General features: G+C 33.1%; 1 protein-coding gene across 18 annotated transcripts in view; it reads right to left on the minus strand.

Moving 5' to 3' along the window:
* The window catches only part of PTPRD (protein tyrosine phosphatase receptor type D), a 1,257,980-nt gene that overhangs the window by 85,049 nt on the left and 1,149,628 nt on the right, over window positions 1–23,303 (minus strand). For 14 of the 18 annotated variants that reach the window (XM_087716068.1, XM_087716065.1, XM_087716064.1 and 11 more), the window contains 7 exons: window positions 20,783–20,876; window positions 13,038–13,247; window positions 11,427–11,587; window positions 10,672–10,686; window positions 8,566–8,678; window positions 3,512–3,631; window positions 1,356–1,453 (listed from right to left, as the gene is read on the minus strand). In XM_087716068.1, the coding sequence (XP_087572194.1) occupies window positions 1,356–1,453; window positions 3,512–3,631; window positions 8,566–8,678; window positions 10,672–10,686; window positions 11,427–11,587; window positions 13,038–13,247; window positions 20,783–20,876 (811 nt within the window). The remainder of the gene's footprint in view (window positions 1–1,355; window positions 1,454–3,511; window positions 3,632–8,565; window positions 8,679–10,671; window positions 10,687–11,426; window positions 11,588–13,037; window positions 13,248–20,782; window positions 20,877–23,303) is intronic. The other 4 variants (XM_087716070.1, XM_087716069.1, XM_087716077.1 and 1 more) reach the window with 1 other exon arrangement.

The raw sequence follows: 23,303 nt of genomic DNA on the forward strand, positions 1-23,303 counted from the left end.
TAACAAGATTCCCCTAGAACAGAATGGGACCAAATTTGGTGGTGGTGACAACAATAAGTCAGAAAAAGGAATACATAGTTTCAATGTAGGATGAGACTAGATGGGACTATTATAGGGGAAAAAATATGGAAAAAAATGTCTAATGCTTTCCAATGAGATTGGGTAACAGCTTGGAAGACTACTGACCATCGAATTATGAAGCTCCACTTTCCCTAGTAGCATGACCCAGAGTAGAACTGATATTAAGGGAAAAAATCTTTAAGAATTCTGCATGCTTCCCCTATGTACTGTGCTTTAGCAATAATTAATGATATTTAATGGATGTGGCCCTATTGTCTTCAGCCATATCTACTAAGAATGGCCTCTCTGTGTTTGCGTGCATCCTGGGAGTGATTATCCATGGGATATTAAAAGGAACTTCATAATAACTTCCCATGATACTACTAAAAGGTGTTACTCATGAATTAATGAACAGCGAGGTAATAACTATACCAATCCTTAGAATAGGCAACATTTACTCTGCAAACCAACCTAATTCTAAACTAATTACTTAAATTCTTATGTAGGTTTAAATTAAGGTCCACATATGACAAAATAAAATTATCATGTAGGAGTTTTTTTATTTTTTCTGCCCAAATTATTTAGGTACTAATTTTACTTGGTGTTGAATTCAGCTGAATTCACTGTTTTATCTATTCAATGTTAATATGCTGGTGAAATTTCTTCTTATTCTTTGTTAGGCATTGATTTTAGAATTTTATTCCTGAAGTGGTTAACACCAAATTTCTATTTTTTTAAATTTTAAAAGGACATGTAAAAATTAAATATTTTCAGGTATTTATTGATACTAAAAGAAAAAAGATACTATGTTCTTGTTAGTCACTTATTTCCATTCTTCCCATCCTAGGATTCTTCCACCTTCCCCTTTTCTTTTTCCTACCTATTTATATTCTATTTCATTGTTAAAAGGAACTGATTTGGACAGAATGTCGCCCAAAGAGATTTAAAATCCTTTACTATCCAAACAGAACATTAACTTATTGAAAAAATCTTCTGGAAGAAAATGCTGACTTGCTAAGAATTTGCTTTAAATATTCATAATGGCATAAAAATAATGAAGCAATTAATTCTAAAATACTTACATTGAAATCTTATTCTACTCAACAAGCTTGCTATGCCATTTGTTTAGGAATTCAGTGTTACTTTTTGAAAAATTGTCTTATTTTTTATTACGTTAATTTATGTTTTATATTTATAGACAGAAGTTGTACCTCCCAGGAGTTTATTCCAACCCATTAATATTGTCATTCTAAATTAACAATGAATCAGCCCCTGAGAAACCTGGAGGTCATTACCTCATATTCTTGGGAAAATTTCAGGTTGTCATTTGCCTTCAGTCTTTCAATGTGATCTGCAAGTTCCAAAATAGGTATTGGTGGGTGGCTGGCCATACCTGTTAAAGTAGAAAAAAGACAAAATTGAAAAATTATGAAAGACAAGTACTAATATTCAAATTTTAAAAAATATAGCAATTAAAATGACTATAAAATGTGTAAACAGTAAAGATGTTTTAAGGTGATAGAAGCAGGCATATAGTTTAGTCACTCAAAGTAAGACATGCTCTGAAGCCAGATTGCTAAACAAAACAAAAAAAAATCAAGCAATTTCCCCAAACAACCATTCTCTAGTGTTAAAATGACTATATACATATATATTTATATATATAATAATAATGTAAATATATATACAAATATATCTTTACACACAGATATATTATGCCAAAGCTTAATGAAATTAGCTAAGTGCAAAGAATGAGATTGTTAGACTTTATGTTCATTTCTCTTTGAATAATGATTCTTAATGTCATATATAATCCCTTGTCTTGAATTGTGTGAAATGGAAATGGTGTTGGACTTAGGTGAACAGAACGTGAATCAAGAGCAAGGAGAAACCAATCAAAGAGTCCTAAAGAGTTAGAACAGTTGAGACAAAATAACTTATGAGAAAAACTAACTTGAAGAATGTAGGTTACCAGGGTAACCAGAAAAACTTGGTCCTGCAAAAAGAGATTTCAAAAATAAAACAGGGGAAGAAAAAAAAAACCTCGTGTGTAATTTATAAAATTGAATGAAATGAAATAAATGAATAGCTTGGTTCTTAAAGTAATTACTGTATTTAAAGAATTGGAGAAGTTGATTAAGACAAAGAATAATCTAATGGTTTTTTAAATCATGTTATAAAAATTTAGGACATTTACATGCAGCTATGGATAGTCAGAGTAAACATGCACTGCCCCTTATAGACAACAATCAATAAAGACAAGATTGTACATCAGACATTTAAAGCTTCAAAAATGTTTCCACTAGTAGCAGATTGTAGTGGCAGGGGTTGTACAGAATCAGTTTTGTGAAACACAAACATGCAGTTCACCTACTTTCTCAGAGAAAATATAAAAATCTCAACCCCGTTCCCTTTATCAACCCCCAGATATTACCTACAATCTACTTCAGGTGTAAACATCTTTGTCTACAGATGGAAAAAAACAGTGAACATTGAGAAGGGTCAGAAAAGGAATGGAGCGGGATGAGATGGGATAGAAAAGCAACAGGGTAAATTGGAGACAGGGTAAGGGGCAAAATGGGGTCAACTAGCATGATCTGCCAAGCTAAAGATTTTAGCAAATCCACAAGTATTTGCTCAAATGAGTATATTTTTTAATTGCTCGTGGTGGATGAGTTTCCACCCATTCAATGTATTTCTCATATTGTAAGCTTGCCTAGAATAGCTTGTTATAGGGAAACATAAAATTGACTAGAGTTTTAAACTAGCAAACCCCAAATGTATGGACATTATGTGTAAACAAACAAAAAAAGATGGCAACTGAAAGGAAGAGTGGGGGCGGCTCAAGCTGGAAGCTATATTTTCCACAGGTCAGGCTGTTTCATCATTGCAACTTTGAAAGATGTATTCTACAAAAGATAGTTTGCATGATGCGACACAGCTTTATGTGTCATGATCAGGAAATGATAATATAAAGATATAAATTACATTTGCTATGTCCTTACTAGGGTTATAGAACTCCTGGCTTAATGAAGAAAGGGTCATCACCAGCATGTCATTTAAATCCTGCTGGTGGCACTGAAGATAGCACTATAGAAGATAATATGATGTGGCAGAACTAATTAGGTACATAACAGTTCTTTTGATTGTTTGGTAAGCGTACAAAGTGCCCACACATTATGGAAACTACTTTCAGAAAGGAAAACAACAATATTTTTATTAATTTGGGAGATGTTTTATTATCTCTTATATATTCATATGGAATATTTAATCTGGGTGATTTGTTTTAGAAATAGCCAACACATTTTTAATCCAGATCGAGCATCCCAGTGACACAATATAGAAAGAAAAAAAGGCACAAGAAAATGCTAGGCTTATTCAGAAATGGAAGTTGAATAATGGAACATCTAAAACAGTGAACAGAGAAAATAATAGACAAAGATGTTTAGACCTTTTCGAGCGAATCGTGGGAGAGAGTTATTATCATATAAGGATTGAGTGGTAGTTTGGCTAGAGAGGGAGGACACAGAGCCAATCAGGGAAGCGTAGGGGACTGAATTACTGCTCAAAGCTGTAAAAAGTAAAGCCAATTGGAAATGGGAAAGAAATTAGTAACAGCAGTACACCATCATATTGTCAGTTTTTACAGAGACCAAGGTACTATTCTGCATGCACAATACAATGTGGACATTCAGAACTGAGAAAGAGACAGAAAGGTCAGACTACCCTAATTTGTTCATATATAGAACCAAAGAGCTCTATTAGTGGATTATATTATTGCAGAACTGGATCTCAATACTCAATTTTATATTATTGAAAACCAAGACATCATTGATATGAAATAATAGATAAGTTATAAATAATCAGCCTCAAATGCAGGCTTATACAGAAATAACAAAATCTTTAATGGTGCCCACTCTTTAGTAGAGACAAGTAGTCCAAGAAGTTTAAATCATGTCCCATGATTTTAATTGTTTTTATTGTCTCCATATTGAAACATCTCAGAGAAGAATTCCTTCTGTATTTTGCTATTTATATGAGCATTATCCTTCTACAGGGAGGCATTTGATTCTTATCAAAATGTGGTACACAATTTGTTCTCTTGTTTAAGCCAAAGGGATAATTTAAGAAGAAAATTAAACCACTTCTAGAAACAACCATCTATTATTATTATTATGTTTATGAGTTACATAAAATGAAGCCTTTTCTTGAATTTCACAATAATCTTATCAAAAGAAATAATTAGAAAAGTAGTACAAGTGTGTGTGGTTTCTTTCTTTCTTTCTTTCTTTCTTTCTTTCTTTCTTTCTTTCTTTCTTTCTTTCTTTCTTTCTTTCTTTCTTTCTTCTTAAATGTCTACCTTTTGTTTCATGCCCACTGTTTTATAATTTATAGTTATTTTCCTTTAAAATGAATTTGCTTTTTTGCTATACAACTGCAACTAAAGGCCAACTGGTAAATGGGCTTCTGCATTCAAGAGTCCATTTTAACTTAAATACTGTAGAATACAGATGGCTTGATGTTATGAATCTGGAAAGCATCCACTGTTGATGCATATTTGCATGACAATGTATCCTAAGAGCATTTTTATTAACAGATATGGGTGGAACAGCATATGCCAATGTTTTCTTCCCTCCATACTGCCCCATTATATTAAAAGAGAGATGGGAAAATATAAATCAAACAACATAGAAATGGAAATTATGTAGCCCTGATGCAAGCCACACAGTAGCAAAAACATGCATGTATCAGATTTCATTGTGAATAATCCCATTTGCCCAGGTATATTAGAGATACAGCATTCTTCAATTACTAGCTATATTTATTCTACGGTGGTACATGCTTCTGAAGAAAGTGATAATTTTAGAATGCACATGATATATGCAAACAAAAGCACATAAGCAATAGCAGCATTCTTGTCATTCATCTCAAGGATTAAAAATGCTAAATATTCACATTTGCTCAGCTTCCAATGGGAAACAAAAATAAGAAAGCAAATACACCTTAAGAACAGGGTCGCTGAAGATGGGTTTTAATGGCTATATATTATCTCTTGGGGTTAAGTACTTTACTGATTATTTTCAGAAAACATCCCCATGATTTTTTCTTAAATTCTTCCCCAGCCTATTATAAACTACTCCACCTTTAACCTTATCACCTTATGCTGTATGAACAATCAGAGATGATTCCTATATAACACAGATTCTGATACAGTCAAAGGCTAGGTTTTGGCCACCTTTTATTGGCCACTTTTGGCTGCTGCAAGGAGAATCCCTTTCATTCAGGTTGCTGGAGGCCTCCCTTACTGGCTACTTTAATTTTGAAAGGAAAAAGAGTGTGAGGACATCTGGTCCCACAGAGGTGTCTGCCTGTATAAAGCCTGACCAGGACTTTGCAATGCATAGGTCAAATGTTATCAAGATTGTTTATATACATGTGTCTAAAAAACACATGTCATCTCTCAAAGGCCATTAGGCTTGGGCAAAAAAAAAAAAAAGGTCCCAATGGCATAGCAGCACTGATTTCTCCTTCTGGCTTCATTCAGCTCTTTTGACAGTTTTTTTTTCAATAAAGAGAAACAGGTAGAGTAACATCATGGGCAGATTAAGACTTTATATTTATCACTCTCAAGAGGATGGGCATTTCCAAAAATAGGCTGTTACTGCTAGTTCTCCAATTGCACAGAGTGATTTGTAGAATGGGAGAAATCTGCCATATATGCCCCATTTTATATCTTTGGGTATCTGCTTGTTACACAAGTGACTTTGCATATACGACTGGAAGAAACAAAGAAAGGTTTCAGAAATGCTACAGTTATTACATCTGATCAAGGTTGTGATCAAGGTTTTGGTTTAAGAAATTCAAGAGGAAGGTGGCAGAAAATTCTCTTGACATAGTTTACATTTGAATCAGGCTTTTTGTGTGCATGTAGTCTAGGCAGGAACAGGCATGTAGTCTAGGCATCAAGAGATGACCGGATCAATATGGACAATCTCAATCCTACTGCTCATTGATTCATTTGACATAGATTTCACATTAAGGAGAAGAGGTTTATTGATTAATAGATTAAAATTTTAGGAATGAGCTTTTCTTTTGGCTCTTTTTTATTTTTCATTTTTTTTAAAAAAAATTAAAATATAGCTGTGCTGCTACAAGTATAAACAATATTTAAACAATCTGGTTACTTCTACCAGCAAGTTTTGCTATGTTTCTTTTTGAATCTTTTTTCTGTGATTTTTCAATTATAATGGATCCAAACTCCTATAATCTATAATGGGTATAACCTCCAATAATGAAAAAGCTGCAGTTCACGGTATGTTCCAAAATTTAGTGAAGGTACCTCTCAAGGAAGAGACTGACAAAGTCATTTGAAAAGTCTCCTTCCTATAGTCATAAATACCACATGGAATTGCAAAACAAATAATGAGAATTTAGATATCTACCCCTGCAGTATGGTCTCAACCATATCTTCTGTGAATACAAAACTGAATCTAGCTTAGAAATTTTTGAATAGACACAACTCAATTGGCTTGCCCTGTGCCCTTTTACTAAGATATTAGTTCTATTCAGACATTTGAAACCAATATAAACCAACATTGGTTACTTCTGAAGAGTTAGAAGTAGTATTAGTATATATTGGACATTGTCCCTATTCACATGGACAGAGAGGTCTTTACATTTTTTATCACACTAACTGTGATAAAGAAGAAGAAAGAACAAATTTACTGACTGCATTCTCCTTTTACCTTTTCATATGTTGCTTAAGTGAATTTCTTAATGTCTAAAAAGCAATTTTCAATTCATTTTTTTAAAATACAGGTACTATATGGAGGAAGACTCAGGAGAGTGTTGATTTACCCATTGAAAATATTTGTACATTATTTCCCATTAAAAAGTCTCAAAGTGCTCAATTTTAAAAATGTCAAATTGCGCTGACTATCTTGCCATATTGAAATTTATTATAGAGACATGAGTAAGATTTGAAAACTATGAAACAATCATTAAATTCAATGCGACAGTAATTCTAAGTGTTGCTGATAGTTCTTTACTTGTTGTAATGTTGTTCAACAAATAATTAATTGCAACTTTTGGGTTTTACTTTTCTTTTACCTTAACCCTTTTCATTCATCATGTATCCATTGTTCTTTTTGTATTCTCATATCAAACTAAAATATGTCAAGGAGTCAAACTAAATTTGAGAAACTGAGAAGACAGATTGTTCTCATTCTCAGAAGACGTATTTTAGGTTAAACTCAGGTTTTCATTGTGCATAAGATAAAGTGCATTCTGGATGATTAAATCCAGAGTACAAATACATATGTATGCATTATTGAGCTGTATGGATCAGGCAGTTGATCTCAAATGTTTCTCTTTTGTATATAAGTATTGTTTGCTTCACTTAATGTAAACATAAAAGCCATGCCTATAGGATTTGATCTACAATTGTAGTTTACATACAGGCAAATAATGGAGTGATAAGCATGCATGAGTAAGTGGATTTCCAACCAAGAACTGGGCATAAGAGAAGCAATATAGACTTTAACAGCATGTATATCTAATATATATTCGTATATAGCATATATTCAATCCTAATAATTCAATACAGAAAGCATAATTTACTTAAATCAGAAAGTTACTGTATTTCTATACAGCGTGAAAGCTGCAATGCTGATATAACATACAGAAAGTCCTCAACTTATGACCACAATTGAGCCCCAAATTTCCATAGTTAAGTGAGACATTTGTTAAATGAATTTTGGCCCATTTTACAACCTTTCTTGCCAAAGTTGTTAAGTGAATAATTGCAGTTGTTAAGTTAGTGACACTTCTGTTAAGTGAACCTGGCTTTCCCCTTGATTTTGCTTGCCAAAAGGTTCATAGGACACTGCTACCATCATAAATATGAACCAATAGTCGTAAGTGTGAAAAAATGATCCTAAGTCACTTTTTTCAGTGTCATTGTAACTTTGAACAGTCACTAAATGAACTGTTGTAAGTCAAGAACTATCTGTAGTTATTTCGTAACTAACCACTTTCTTTTTCTCTTGAGCCTTTTAATAGTTTTTCCTATTACCTTTGGCTTTTTTCCTTCCTTCTGGTGTTGTACATTTTTAAAGAATTTTAAATCCTCATCAAGATGAGATTCTAATTAAGACAGTACATGGAACATTTGAGGGAGGAAGGACATGATTATCTTGAATTTATGAACACCATTAAATATCCCACTAGTCTATCTCATAACTGTGGCCTTCTAAAAATAATATTAATTAAGACGAAATATGATTAATTTGGTACATCTCACTAGCATAAGCCCAACAGGAAAGAAGCACAGTTTGAAGTAGATTTTTTTTTTCAAAAACTCAGTCTTCAATAATCAACAGAAGCAACATAATCAAAGGTAATTTTTTTTTCATACAGTATTTACTCTTATGAAATTATGAAACACGAAAATCATCTATGGTGATATGTTGTTTAAATAATTAAAATAGAATATTTGCAGATTACCTGGAGTTTGAAAATTTAGGCGTCTTAGCTCTACTGGATCTGTGGGATGATGTGAAGGGATTTCTTTACTGTTGGGGATACTGTTCTTTCTAGAGTCTGTGTCTGCCCTTTTCCTGCATAGAGAAAGTGAATGTAAACATTAAGATGATTAATCAAGAATTTACTTATTTATTATTGATATCACTATCCATTTTGCCAAAGCAACATTAGCTACCCATAATTATGTACTCTCTGATATATTGTTTTGGTATACACTTAGGATTTTAAAACATCAACACAGAAACCAAGTTTCTGTAGAATCAATGAAAATGACACAATTATGTTAATAGAATAATCTGTTATGAAACATGTTGCATGTGTTTAATTTTTTTGATGATGTAGGACAATGAAAAGGTAATTAAATATGCCTGAATACTGATAAAATTAAGAACAATCAGAGTACCATTAAATGTTACAAGTGCACTGATTTCAATAACATTTGTACATGTTTAATCTCTGGAATGAACCTAGTAATGATTGAAATCCCAAAATTTATGGAACCTTAAATTTAGGCTTTTCTAAAACTATTTGAAGAAAATAATTTTGGTTCATGTTCAAACTATTGGCTATTGCCTAATTCCTCTGCAGCTCCATTTTCTGTACTCCATTTTATTTAAGAGAATGCAAGCTGATTTTATGCTAGCATTAACAATACCTAAAAGGTGAATGTGTAAGATTGAACAGGGTTTGGTTTTTTTTTTGTTTTTTTTTTTGCAACTCTATGAATCTCTATGCTGAGTGTTTTTTTATGGCATCTTGATTTTTTAATACCATTTTTACCTGATAATGAGATAAATGTTTTCTTTCAAATTGGGGTCATCTTTTTTTCTGATGATGAGGTTGAAAAAGTGAATTGATATGAAGTTGAAATATCTTCTGATGTTGTTACTGGGAGATACCTTTGAGAATATGATTAGCTATGCACAAGTTTAGGGAGGAGACCAGTGGTGGGATTCAGCCAGTTCGCACCTATTCGGGAGAACTGATTGTTAACTTTCTAAGCAGTGTGGTAAATTGGTTGTTGGAAGAAATCTCATTTTGGTGTTTTCCCCAGTTTATAGGGCTAATCCTGTAATGAAGGCAGGAAGGAAAGATTCTGGTGTTGTTTCTAGCCTAATCTTTATTGCTCTGCTTATAGAAACTGCCTCTCTAGTTAACCCTTATTAAATGTAACAGCTAAGGCAAAGCACCCATCGATGTGAGTGACGTTGAGTTGGCCACGCCCATATGGTCACATGACCACCGAGCCACACCTATCCAGCTGGTCATTAGGGCAGAGAACCAGTTGTTAAATTATTTGAATTCCACCACTGGAGGAGACCCTAACTTTACTTGGTGTCTGGTGAATTTCAATACTAAACATACCTTCTTTCCCTATCTACCTATTTAATCTCCCTGTAATTTTTTTATTTCTCTTTGTTTCCCTGCACCTACCTTCCCTCTTGTTCTATTTTGCTGTTTCTAGGGAAGCAGGAATGGGTGTATTTACCTATGTTTCTGTGCACGAAAATGTGTTCACTTACGTGCATGTGAAAGAATAGATGATACAGTAGAATACAACAACTGATTTTATAAATGGGATTGCTTATTTTACAGGGCATTAATTTTAATCAGTAGCTTTGAATTCAATCCCTGTAAGTTTGTTTAGCCCTTTCTTTTGTTATTTTTAAGTGTAGCTTCGAGCAGGCTTTCAAAGAAACATATGAATATGTGTAAACATGTACTAAAGTATTGAATATACACATTTACCAGTGCATATTGGGTTCCAGGACCAGTTTCAAACTTAATCTTAAATCCACAAAATGGGTATCTGGGCAGTGAGCAGGATTTTTTAAAGCTTTTTTTTTTTAGTTTAGCCTTCATTGTTTTTTATGTTTCATCTTCCTTTGGGGAAAAAATATCTTAAACTTCAGGTCTTCCTCCTTTTCCAAACAGTACATTTGTTTGGATTCCTTTAGACTGACAAATATTCTGTTTGGAAACTCAAATAAGCTATTTTTAAACTGTTTTCTCATTTTCCCTTTTCTGAGAAAATGGAAAGCAAGTTTTTTTAAAAGTTTATCTCACCTGTCAGGTTTACTGCTCCATTATTAAGCGGCAGAAAAAAGAGAGAAAAAAGTTGAATGTTAGTTGGCCAATGGCAAAGTAAGTTACCGTGACAGAAAATGCTCTTTCACAATTAGGGTACAAATCTAGTAATCCCTAACACCTTACTGAATTTGTTGTAAACATTCTCTACTTGTAGGAAAAGATGAAAAATAATCTCTTTTGAGTAAATATACCAAAGTATATCACATTTCTTCTCTTGACTCACTTTGTCTTTCATAAAAAATAAATAAATCCATCTTATTTTTTCCCCTTAAGAATATATTGTTTTCCCTAGTAAAAAGCATGCCTTTTTTCCACAGCCAGTACTCAAACATGGAATTAATTTATATAGCCACACATGGTAATGTCAACAAGAACAAATAGCATGATGATAACAGTGTCAATTGGTAAGAAATGAAACTAAAATAAGGCACCTGAAAACATAAATTGCAAAATCTACTCCTTTTTTTCCAAGAAAAAAAATTACACTGACAATGAGATTGTATTCTTTCCTGAGAAATTATTGTGGTCTTGTGTGGATATTTTACAGAAATCTAGAAGAGAAGTCTATCCTGGATGATATCGTCATCTGTTAAGAATGAAATACTGATTTTATTCAATGAAACAAAAGAATCCTTTATGTAAGGAAGGTTCTTTTTTAATCTAAAAATATTTTCAACACAATTAACACATCTAAAGCCTGCCCTTCTCTATACACTATTTTGTAAACTTACCTTTTATAAAGTAGAATAGCTATAACAATACAGATGATAAATACAACTGCAAGGACTGGTCCTACAACCCAGATCAAACCCTCTTCCTCTTCTGTAATTGGTTGGGGATTAAGATCCACTGATACAACTGTTTCAGAATATGGGCTGGTTGCATACATGGTCTGGATGGGAGAAAAAATTGACTTAATAAAATAATGAGGAATGTAAGACATTTTATTGCATATATATTTAGAACTAGCCACAACGAGCTTTGTTGCCTTCTCACAATTAAAGATATAGTTTGCCAAGACTTATAAAACAAAAGTAGAAGAGGGATTCCTGAGATGATCATTCTCAAAGATAAGTATAATTGAAAAATAATATTAAAGTAAAAAGACGTTCTGCAATTAACAATCTACCTGGGAAAATAACTACCATAAGCCTTTAAGTAAAATGGATTAAATTCAGCAAAGCCAACCTAGTAAATACATGTGATAGGTTAACAACCAATTTGGAAAAAAAAAACCATGTAACCTGCACATTGAAATGTTAATATTGGCTGCTCTTCTTTCCCAAAAGTCTTTTTCCCTTCCTTTTTTATTTTTAAAAATATATTAAAGTTAAAATAATTCAAGCATGTAACAAACATATGATACATGTAAATTGAACAACAGTACAATTAGTTATTTAAATCAATTCAGGAATTCTATTTTCCTTACAATATTTTCTAATTCTGTTACATTTCATTGCTGGTCAGTGGCAAAATACTGTAATTAAAGAAGTCAGCTTTGCATTTCTTGATTAGTTCCTATTTTCCAAAAATGTTTTAGAAAGAACAACATTCTTTTGAGACAAGAAAGAGGAAAGATTAGATGTAAAATTCATGTCTCAGTAATTATCAGATATTTCAAGAAGCAAAGCATAAAATATGCTATAATGATTAAAATGAGGAGACCAACTGTTTATTCTGAGAAATGGAAATACTAAAGAGTTAAAGCTATCATTACTTTCTATGCCAATGTCTTTAATATATGTCATATTCAATCATTACCCTTTCAATTTGGAGACAAATTGTATATGTACATGTGAACGACATACCATATATCTAGAATAAACACACATATCGTAGTTTGATGATGTCATATCAATACGAGAAGGTAAATAGAGACAGAAGCAAAGACTAGAGTTGTGCACACTTGCTGCTTCATTGTGTGTTGACCTAAGTGGTGTGATTAACTTCGACCCTTATGGCTTTTTGGAAATGTGGTTTTTTTTCAATAGGCCTGGAGATCCCAAAAATAGAAAACCTGTACATTGGTTGCACTATGTATGGTATCTTAATTAACTCCAATCTTGGTTTTACCTGCATGATATTTAATTGTTTTAAGTGTTTATATATTTGATTTTAATGGTGGGTTTAGGATTTCCCTTGTATAAGATGGGTGACCATCTAAATTAGAAAAAAAAAATCCAGATTCTTTAAAATACAGATAGAAAATATCCTTATAACATTCAAAACATGTAAACAGTTTTTAGCTGTAAGAACATGGCCAAAGCATGAGCTGTATTGAGATAAGATACAGTATTTCAATGTTACATTTGGTGGGGGCAACAAACCCACAGCCAACTTACTGATTCTGAGTGTTCCATCACAGCTAAAATAAAGACAACATATTCTTGGCCATTTTGGAGCTGCTTGTTCTCAAAACCACCATACTGTTTCTTATCCCCCAGGGTGAACTCAGTAGGAAGAACTTCAAAGTGTGCTGCAATATATGGCTTTAAATCTGCTTCTCTCCCCAAACGAATGCTTCTGCGTTTTCGTGCTATCTCTTTCAGTAGCTTTAGGGTATAAAAGAAAAAAAAGAGAAGCAGAAAATGGAAAGATAACTGTAAATAAAATTAAACTAACACCACAGGATGATAAAAAAAATACTAATATAGTTTTAAGAACTATGGGTTTTGTAAACCATAATCTGATTTATAATTCTGTTTAACCCTACGCACATTTACCTAGGACTATGCCTCACTGCATTCAATAGGATATGTTTTAAATAAACATAAATATAGAAATATAAATGAATATCATGCCTTCTTAAAGAGCCACACCATATAAGAATCAAAACAGGTTTTAATACTGAACATTATGATCCTTTCTAGTAACAAACTATTGAGCAGTTTTTCAGGAAAGCTGAATGATTGATATTTGATGAATATGTGATTTAATTCTCTTAAATAAGAGGCCACACAGCATTATACTGTATTCCTTTCATCACATTAATGGCTCTTAGTAACAGAATTGGGGCAAAATATTAATAAAACATTATTCTGTCCATTCTAGCATTAATTCATTGTGAATTTTCTGAGAAGTAGTAAAAAACAGTTAAAACAGCACTGGCATAACAACCCCAAATTTACCACAGGGGAGAAATGAAGATTGACAAACAGCAGTGGTAGAGCATTGCCTCTGGAAGCAGATGTTCTCTGTTTATTTAATAAAGTCTCTTTCACTTTAATAAAGTCTCTTTTAACAGCAGGGAATAAGCTAAAATAATAGTACACCTGAGAATATAGAAAAAGGATGGAATTGTTGCAGAACCAAAATATAGTAGTTTGGCCCAATAATCATTACAGGCAGTTCTCGACTTACAACAGTTCATTTATTGATCACTCAATATTACAACGGCACTGAAAAATGTGACTTATGACCGTTTTTTCATAGTTATGACCTTTGCAGAATTCCCATGATCATGTAATTAAAATTCGGATGCCTAGCAACTGATTCATATTTTGACGGTCGCAGTGTCCCAGAGTTATGTTATCACATTTGCGATCTACTGACAAGCAAAGTCAATGGAGAAGCCGGATTCATTTAACAACCAGGTTACTAACTTATCAACTGCAGTGATTCACCTAATAATGGTGGCAAGAAAAGTCATAAAAAGGGACAAATGTCTCATTTAACAACATAGATTTTGGGCTCAATTGTGGTTGTAAGTCGAGGACTACCTGTACACCACTCTTACAGCTTTCTGAGTTCAGAAAGTGAAACTTGGCTCCGAACACAGATTGCTGGCTAAAAACTACATATTGTTTTCAAGCAGTTAATGTTCTTTAACAACAAACAGACAAATATAATACATACATATATTACATTATTTTTTTGTTTTTTAGGATATTAACTGCTTAAAATAAAAAAGTAGATATAATGAAAATAGCCTTTTAGAGTCCCAACTCTTGCTTCAACACAGAGCACAACATTTAAGGTCACTAATTGACAGGATAGTCTGTTGAGACCCACCAATAAGCTATCTTCCTTCCTTCAAGTAAGGGATGCCACATTTATAGCTAAAGCCATTTAGTTGAGAGTTTCCTATCTAGGTCAAATTGGGATCAATTGCCAAGTCTTACTTAAGTTCAATGAATATTTTTTATATCCCAATACATTGTATTATTTTACCTTATTTTATATGATATGGTCAATAATATAAATGCGAACAAAACCAAAATGTTTGGATCTTAGACACAAAATAAGCAAATAACCAAATGAGGAACAATAAAACTGATTATACTGCAAGGCTTCAGAAATGAAAGAACAGGGGCCTTTTGAGGTCTAGGAATACAAACAGAGCAACAGTTTGCAATACTTTAAAACATTTCCATCAGATGTTACTGATCCAGTCTCTTTATAAATACATTATTCCTAAAGCTCTCCTAAAGTACTCCTGCCACTTCTGATTTTTCCATTTCAGTCTTACATCACAATTCTAAAGGCAACTCCTGGAAAGTAAAGACCACTGATTTCAGCTTCTAGTAAGCTGAAGCTAGCAGGATAATTTGCTGTTTTGTTTCAAATGAAACTTAGGCCTTTGCAGATTTCATGGGAACAGCCTGAATGTACAATTCCAAGATTGGCCTGATTATTTAATATATCTAAAAATTAAGACTGAATGGTCAAATATTAGTTCAACAAATGGCTGTTTTACTACTAAGTATAATTTCTCTTATGTCAATATTTTCCAATTCATTTGTTAAGACATGAGTGTTATGACCTTGACACATTGGAAAATTTGGAGAAGCCTGCTTTTGATGTAGAAGACAGAGATTCTAGATAAAAGCTATGGCAAAAGTTTTTCAAGACCTTGGGAAACCATGTATAAACATGACTTAAAATAATGTCTTGCAAAATGTTTTTTTCACTACAGACAGTCCTCACTTAACAACCATTAGCAACCATTTAAAGTTATGACCGACTCATCAAAATCTACTTATGACCCAATTCCAGAGTTTCAACAGCTGCCACCCTCTGTGGTCATTTGACTTCATTTTGAGTGCTTAAAAACCAGCAGAACTTTATGATCGGTTGCAGCGTTCTGCAGTCAAGTAACCGCGATTTATGGTAGGGTTTTTTTTTTGTCAGTTTTCGGTCACAGTTTTAAGAAACAGCTCAGTTTCAGAGACTAAAGCAAGTATACAAATGTTCAGAAATGTCAATATCATAATCTCTTTCTCTAGAATGGAGGCAAATCAAATTTCTCCTGGATTCCTATTTTACTTATTTTTTTAATAAATTTCATACATAAATTTGAATATTTGTCCAAAATTTGTCAAAAAATGCACAAAATTTCAAATACATTTTTATAAATACAGAAGCTTTCCTACAATAATCACTCCTTGATTACAATGTACATCAAATGGTCACAAGTCCTGTATTGAGGGATATCTGTACAATTTAACACAAATATAAATAATGTTCTCTACTGGTTGAAAGACTTCATGGGACTGTTTTATTTACAGAAACCTGGCCCTTGTGCATTCAGGGAGGTAGAAATTTTCTTCCATGTCCTTTTTTGGCACTCTTTCTATGTTGCCAAGACATATTCTGATCATCTCAATTATTTCCAAATATGAAGGCCATGTAGGATAAATGTTACGTTTATTATTTTTTAAGGAATGCTAACCCCATTTGCTCATATCAGGCGTTCAAACATTTACTACGCAAAACTGCGCTGGCTACCTGTCGATCTCCGGATGCGCTTCAAGGTGCTATTGACCACCCATAAAGCCCTACATGGCAGTGGATCTGGATACTTGAGAGACCGCCTTCTGCCAATTACCTCCCTACGGCCTATAAGATCTCATAGGTTGGGCCTCCTCCGCATCCCATCGGCCAGCCAATGTCGGCTGGCAACCACAAGGAGGAGGGCCTTCTCAGTAGCGGCCCCGACCCTTTGGAACGAACTCCCCGTAGAGATCCGTACCCTCACCACCGTCCAGGCCTTCCGCACAGCCTTGAAGAACTGGCTCGCCCGTCAGGCCTGGGGATAAGGACCATTACCCCGCCCGAATGTTGTATGCATGTTGCGTATTATTTTATTATGTGTTGTCGTCTTAGTACTGTATTGTATTGTATTCCCCTCTCCCTGGTTTCTGTGAGCCGCCCTGAGTCCCCTCAGGGAAAAGGGCGGCCTACAAATAAAATCAATTCCAATTCCAATTCCAATTATTCTTTCCCCTTCCCCAATAACAAATTGCTGTGATAAACTATTTCCCTTTCTACTGTATTTTTTATTTTAATGATGGTCATAGACCATAATAAAGACATTTCATAAGCAATATAAAAAGAAGTATATGTTTTCATAATAGATGTGGTATTTTTCAGTTAGGATAATTATAAAATCCTGATTTTGAATATAGTTTGGAGAGGTATATCCACATAAAAATTGAGACCAAGTGAATTTTACTTTCATTCTTAGGTTTTTATTCAGAAATTTTATTCAAAAAAGGTCCTTTTTAATGTGAATAAATGTTTTCTGTTTGGAGCCTGTTACTGGGATAATTAATCTTGAATTGAATAACTGCTGAAAGGTTTATGTTTGGTAATTACTGCTACTATTTAAATGAAAATACTACTGTGTGGTGGCAAAAAATTACAGAAAATATTCTTAAACATTTTCTATTCCCCCCCCCCCCCCAATATTACTTCTGTTTTCAATTTTCAGGTCGTTATTTTTCTTTAAATTTTTATAAGAAAAAAATGACTAGAAAATTGGAAATAAAAAATAAATAGAAAACATACAGGTATATTTTCAATAATACTTCGCCCATCTGCACTGGACTAGCTGCTGCTGGGATTGTTTTTTATTGTTCTCTTTTTCCCAAAGCCACAAATTAGGTATGAAAAAAGAGTAACATCTGCCAGTGCATATGGGATCAGAGCGGTTTAGAGCTCCATGCAAAAAATAGGCTTTCAATGACTTTAGTGTTGAGTTTGAATTGATCGTCACTGGACACCTGGAATTTCAGCACTGATTATAGAATTCTTGTTGGTAGAAAAATGCCATTCTCAAAGTATCATCCTACCAGCTGCTCTCTTGTAAGAAAGTAATCCAAAATAGATTCCTCTTACAAATTGTTTTCTCAGTAGTCCCATAAAACTTTCTATTCCATTGTTAATTATTCCTGGAAAAATATGGGGAAGATCCTATCTTTACTAAATGTTTCTGAATTAGTTGAGATTGTTATTACCTTATTCTACTGCACCAAAAGTAGTCGGAAAGTAATCTTTTTCTTTTCCCCTTTATCCTACACTTTTTCCTCTTCCTCTTTTCTTTCCCTGTTTTTCCATTATTTTCATTTTTCTTTATTTCTCTGTATTTTATATTTTGATAAATTAAAAAAAAATACTATAACATTTCTGAATTGTAAAAGTATTATATTAATTAACACATCACAACATAAACAATTATGAAAAGATTTTGTTCTGAATAGCAGTAGCACAAACACAAATAATTTAATTATATAGCAATTCAAGGCCCTTGAAGTACCATATTGTAATCTGTTATGACTGGCATACTGGTCAATGGAATTTTGCAATGGAATTGTTTCCCCCAATATTTCATTATACACATGTGAAATCTATATACAGGACTAGAAGCTGATGACTCACTTAACTCTAGCCCCCCCCCCCCCTTTCGCTCTACTTCTACATAATTATATCTTTTGACTCCAGACTGGCCAATGATGTTATTCAAATTCTGTCACAAAATGGCTGGGATGTTAAACCTTGGATAGGGTAACACTTTCTCATTCAGGAGTAGAATTTGTGGATCTTCCTGGCTCCACAGCTCTTTCTTAATGAGCAGGTGGCAGCTATAGACAAGAAGACCATTATATAGCTTAATCTAATATGCCAGTTGTGCCTTTTGCAAGATCAAGAAGTCCTTCAGCGAGTCCTAATCATCCTATAGCACAATTATGACAACATATTCTACAAGGGATTGAAAGAGTCTTTGAAAGCTTCAAATAGTCCAAAATGCAATGGTATAGTTAATGGTGGATATGTCTCAGTATGCACATGTGATATTCTGGTTTTGTGACCTCCACTGGTTACCAGTTTGGTTCCGAGTGTGATTCAAGCTGCTAGTTATGACTTATCCTGTCATGATTTATAGCCCTACATAGTATCAGGCTTGGTGACTTGAGGTACTTCAGGGTCTTCTTAGCCAGTCAGGAGGGCAGGATTGGTGCATACTAAGTTTGTTTGATTATGTGGTGCCATCAGGGTACTGGAAACATGCTTTTGATGACACGGTGCCTGCCTTTTAGAATTAGGTTTCCCCTGAAATATGCATTCTGGAGGGCCTTAAAGACCTGTACCCCAAGCTGTGCCTGGAGCCCTTTGGTGAATATGGGATACATTTTAATTGTTTTTTTAATTATTGTTATTATTTTATGTTGTGAAATACTTAGTCAATTTGCAGTTAGGTAGCAACTAATGTAATGAATGAATAAATTTAAATGTATAAAATTATGCATCATGATTTTTAACTTTAAAAACCCCTCATCCCTTTACAGCAGGGGTGTCAAACTCATGGCATCATGTGACTATTGGGACTTTTCCCCCCCTTTGCTAAACAGGGTGTGGGCATGGCCAGCAAGTCACACATTCAGCCCGTGGGCCACGAGTTTGACAGCCCTGTTCTACAGTATCATATCATATAACCTTTGTAATCAAGATAGATTAATTTTATTGATTAGGTATATAAAACACTTCAACCTATGAGTAAAATCAGTAAATAATTGAGAAACAATTTGAGAAAGACTAAAGAGAAACCAACAACCACCAAGATAATACTGTTCAAATTGGTTGTAGCTGTTGTAGCTGTTGTATAATGGAGACAAAAATCACATTCAAAAGATGACAATTGCATCTAGGACTTAACAAATTTATTTTTTCAAGAACCTAATAATACTAGTTTAAGTACAGCCAGTCTTCTTAATAATGTAAAATTATGAATTGCTACCAAATGGATAATACTGTTTCTGATCAGCCTTGTACATAATGTACATAACAACACAAATATCATTATGAAAATTATCCAATTGCCTTTGCATATGAATGTATCCAATTAACAAATTTTACCATAAGAAAAAACACCAGAACATCCATCCCAGGGAATATATCAAAATATATATTGAAATATAAGGTCATATTTCTATTCTTGAAAGTGTGAAAAGAATTAAATGATTTCACACTTTCTTTGAAAATAAGTGATTTCAAGAACCAATTTTTGTAGCCATGTCCAATGAATATATAGGTGAATATTATACCAACCTTACGCAAGTATCTCCTCTAGACAGGACTGGTATTTTTAAATTCTTCCTCTCTTTCTAAAGTAAGATGTATTTAGAAGAAAAAATAAACAAAATCTAATGATCTCAAAATATCAAAATATTGGAAGATTCTAATGTCACTGACTAATTATTTCAGAATAAGGATAATAGAAATTGACTAAATACATCATCTGGCTCAACAACTTGGCTCTCATTCTGAGAGTATGAAGGTGGGTTTTTTCTTTAGGTTCAATCTGGAGTGCAAGGAACAAGAGTTTAAAAATAATAGACACACTTTCTAATTAGAGTATTTTAGCATAGCTGAGACAGGTAAAGAGACTATGAGGAAGGTTAAATGTTAAACTGCAGAGCAAATTGCAATTTAGCATTTGATTCAGCTTTAGCAAATACCCCATTAATGAACCAGACCTTTATTGGAGTTCATATCAGTGGTGATTATACTTTTGCTGACAAGTCATTTTGTTTTTACATTATGCCTTACAATCAGCAAGGAATAAAATATTAATGACAACAAAGATCAGACAGTTTATGTGCCTCATTGCAACTTAATGTATTTTAATTTACGTAATTAGCTTTTTATGTTTGTTCCCAGAAACTAACTCTAATATAAATGACAAAGTATTAAAAAAAAGTCAACTTGCTGACATGAATACATTAATTGGACACAACCATTAAGACTGCTTCAATCAGAAAAGGTTTCTCTGGGTAAAAAAAAAAAAGCTAAAATAAACAAAGGGTACCTCATCTAATTCCATTTCATCTGGGCTCTCGCGTGGTTTCATGAATTTTCCATCTGATTTCTTTATCAAAGGTACAATTACTATATAGTAACCTCTGCAAATGAAACAAAATGTAACAATGAGGTTTATATAAAGGGAATTCATTGGAAAGCTTCTATACACTATAACTACAGAACTAACTGGTTATAATAACACACTACTATATGAAATTAATATTAAACACAAATATATATGTACTGCTAATTATTAGACTTCAATATTGTTTTTATCAGTTTGTAATAACAACAGAAACACTATAAATATAATGACAAGCATTGGCATTGTAGAAAGCAATAATTTCACTCATTTCTGAATGCTTACATTTTGAAGGATTTAGTGCTTGCAAAACTTAAAATTCAGGTGCAGCTAATTGGGTGGCTTTTCCTCAGATGAGACATGAAGTTTGGAAGTAATCAAGCATTTTGGTAAGAATTTTGGCGAGTCATTTGCAATTTCTCTTTTTATCAGTATATCACTTTATCCCAGAGCTTCTTGGGATAGTAGTTAAAGTAGACTAGGAACAGGGAAATCCAGGTTGTAGTGCTCCTTTGGGCAAGGATGAGTCATGTGAGATCAGTCAGTCTTTCTCAGTCTTAGATTGGAAGTTGCAAAGTATTTACCAACCTGCACTAGAGCAACATAGTATAATTTGATCCATAATAAATGGACCTTCAATGAACAAGTTTACATCCTGGAGTGGGTTGTTTTGAAATCATCAGTTTAAGTACATAGGTCATATTTAATTATTTTTATATTTAATGAAATGCTCAAATAAGCAAAAATACATGTTATTTACGGTGTTTTTTTAACTGAACTGGTTGTGATCTATTTTGGATTTAAACTAAAGAGAAAAAAAAAGGCTTTTACCATCATCCAGGGATTGTTTTTTGTGTGTGTGTAAAAAAAGGGAGTATTATACTTATTTATTATTAAATTTGTTTTCTGCCCATCTTATCACAAAGCAACTCCGGGATATGGGTATAAAATGGATTAATTATACATGTCATATAAATTCAAAAGGTTGGCAAAAAAAGTATTGTGGAATGCAAAGAAAACAGTCCAATTCAATAACATCCCAAGTTCCTAACCCTCAAAACTGTCCATTCTTGTGCATAATCTTGTAAAGCCAGAATTATATCATAGCATACATTAGTCGAGAGATAGTCTCAGAAGAATGTCTACACTGATTGTTGCTATTTGCAGGGTGGCTATTACAGGAGCTCCATTTACAGAATCTTCTTGGACATTTTTTGCAAGATGAAATATTAATATTCTAGTATTTTGGGAAAGTCAAATAGAGAAAAGGACAATCCTTACCCCACTTATCCTCCCACTTCCTTAGCCCTTACAAAAGTAGTTCTGGTTGACTTTGTATTCCGCTAATGGCATAATTTCACAACAATTTAAATTATTATCTCTCCCCAATATGAAATAAAAAAGTGTAGGCACTATATGGTTTATCAGTCTCTAATAGTGAAGTATTTTTGTCAATGAAAGGGACAATATAAAGTGTATGCAATATAAATGAAATACACTTTTAAATTATAGGGAAAAAGCTAAGAGAGTCTGAATAGGTTCAGACCATGCTGCAGAAAAAGCATCTTGAAGTGGGAAATCATTCTTGTATGCATTGATACACACTTTAATAGCTTTTTCCTTCTAAAAAGAATTGTATATCCATTATCGTTTTCTTTTTTTAACTCCATATCAGCAGTTAAAGAAGGCATATGAAAAGTTATTTTTCTTGGCAATTACTCTCTACAATCTGTTTTCAAACACAGCTGCAATCACTTAATGGAACCAAATCATTTGTGAAATCAATACATATACGTAGCCAGGTTAGATTACAAAATGTTAAAATATTATCACTTTTCAATGAAGAAGTCATTTAGATTATTTGAACCTTCTCCTTAAGAATTCCACATGGAAGAGAGACAAAGATTTAAAGATTGAAATTCTCATATAAAACCATGATAACCTTTTAAAATAAAAATATAGGCATTTTGTCTACATTGTATTTATTGCCTTTATTCTAAACTCAGCTTTAAGGAAAATGGCTCTTAAATATGGATCTAGGAATTAGCCTTCTAACTTGACTAATACTTTTTGCTAAGCACTGATAAGATTGCACCAAACCACTTTAAATTAGAGAACAAAATTTAATCTTAAAAATTAAAAGTAATGCAATGAAAATATAACAGCACACTGCTGCTCTGTCTTTGCCGAAAAATATCAATACGTCAATAAACCTAACACTTACTATATTTACATTACTCTATACAAAAACTACCTTTAATGGATGTAACTGACAATGGCATTATTTAAATGACTACAGGTCCTTGTTCCTACATAAAAAATAATAATTAAAAAGACCAAAGGTCAAGGACTTTTTTAATATTCAAACTTAGAAAGCTTTGATTCAAAATCTAGCATTGTTCATAGTGTCAGTGATTGCCTTGGACAAATTGTGAGCTCTCAAATT

The sequence above is a fragment of the Thamnophis sirtalis genome, unplaced genomic scaffold, assembly GCF_051295495.1.
Source record: "Thamnophis sirtalis isolate CommonGarterSnake01/CBP01778 unplaced genomic scaffold, rThaSir2_p1.2 scaffold_5, whole genome shotgun sequence".
Taxonomy (NCBI): domain Eukaryota; kingdom Metazoa; phylum Chordata; class Lepidosauria; order Squamata; family Natricidae; genus Thamnophis; species Thamnophis sirtalis.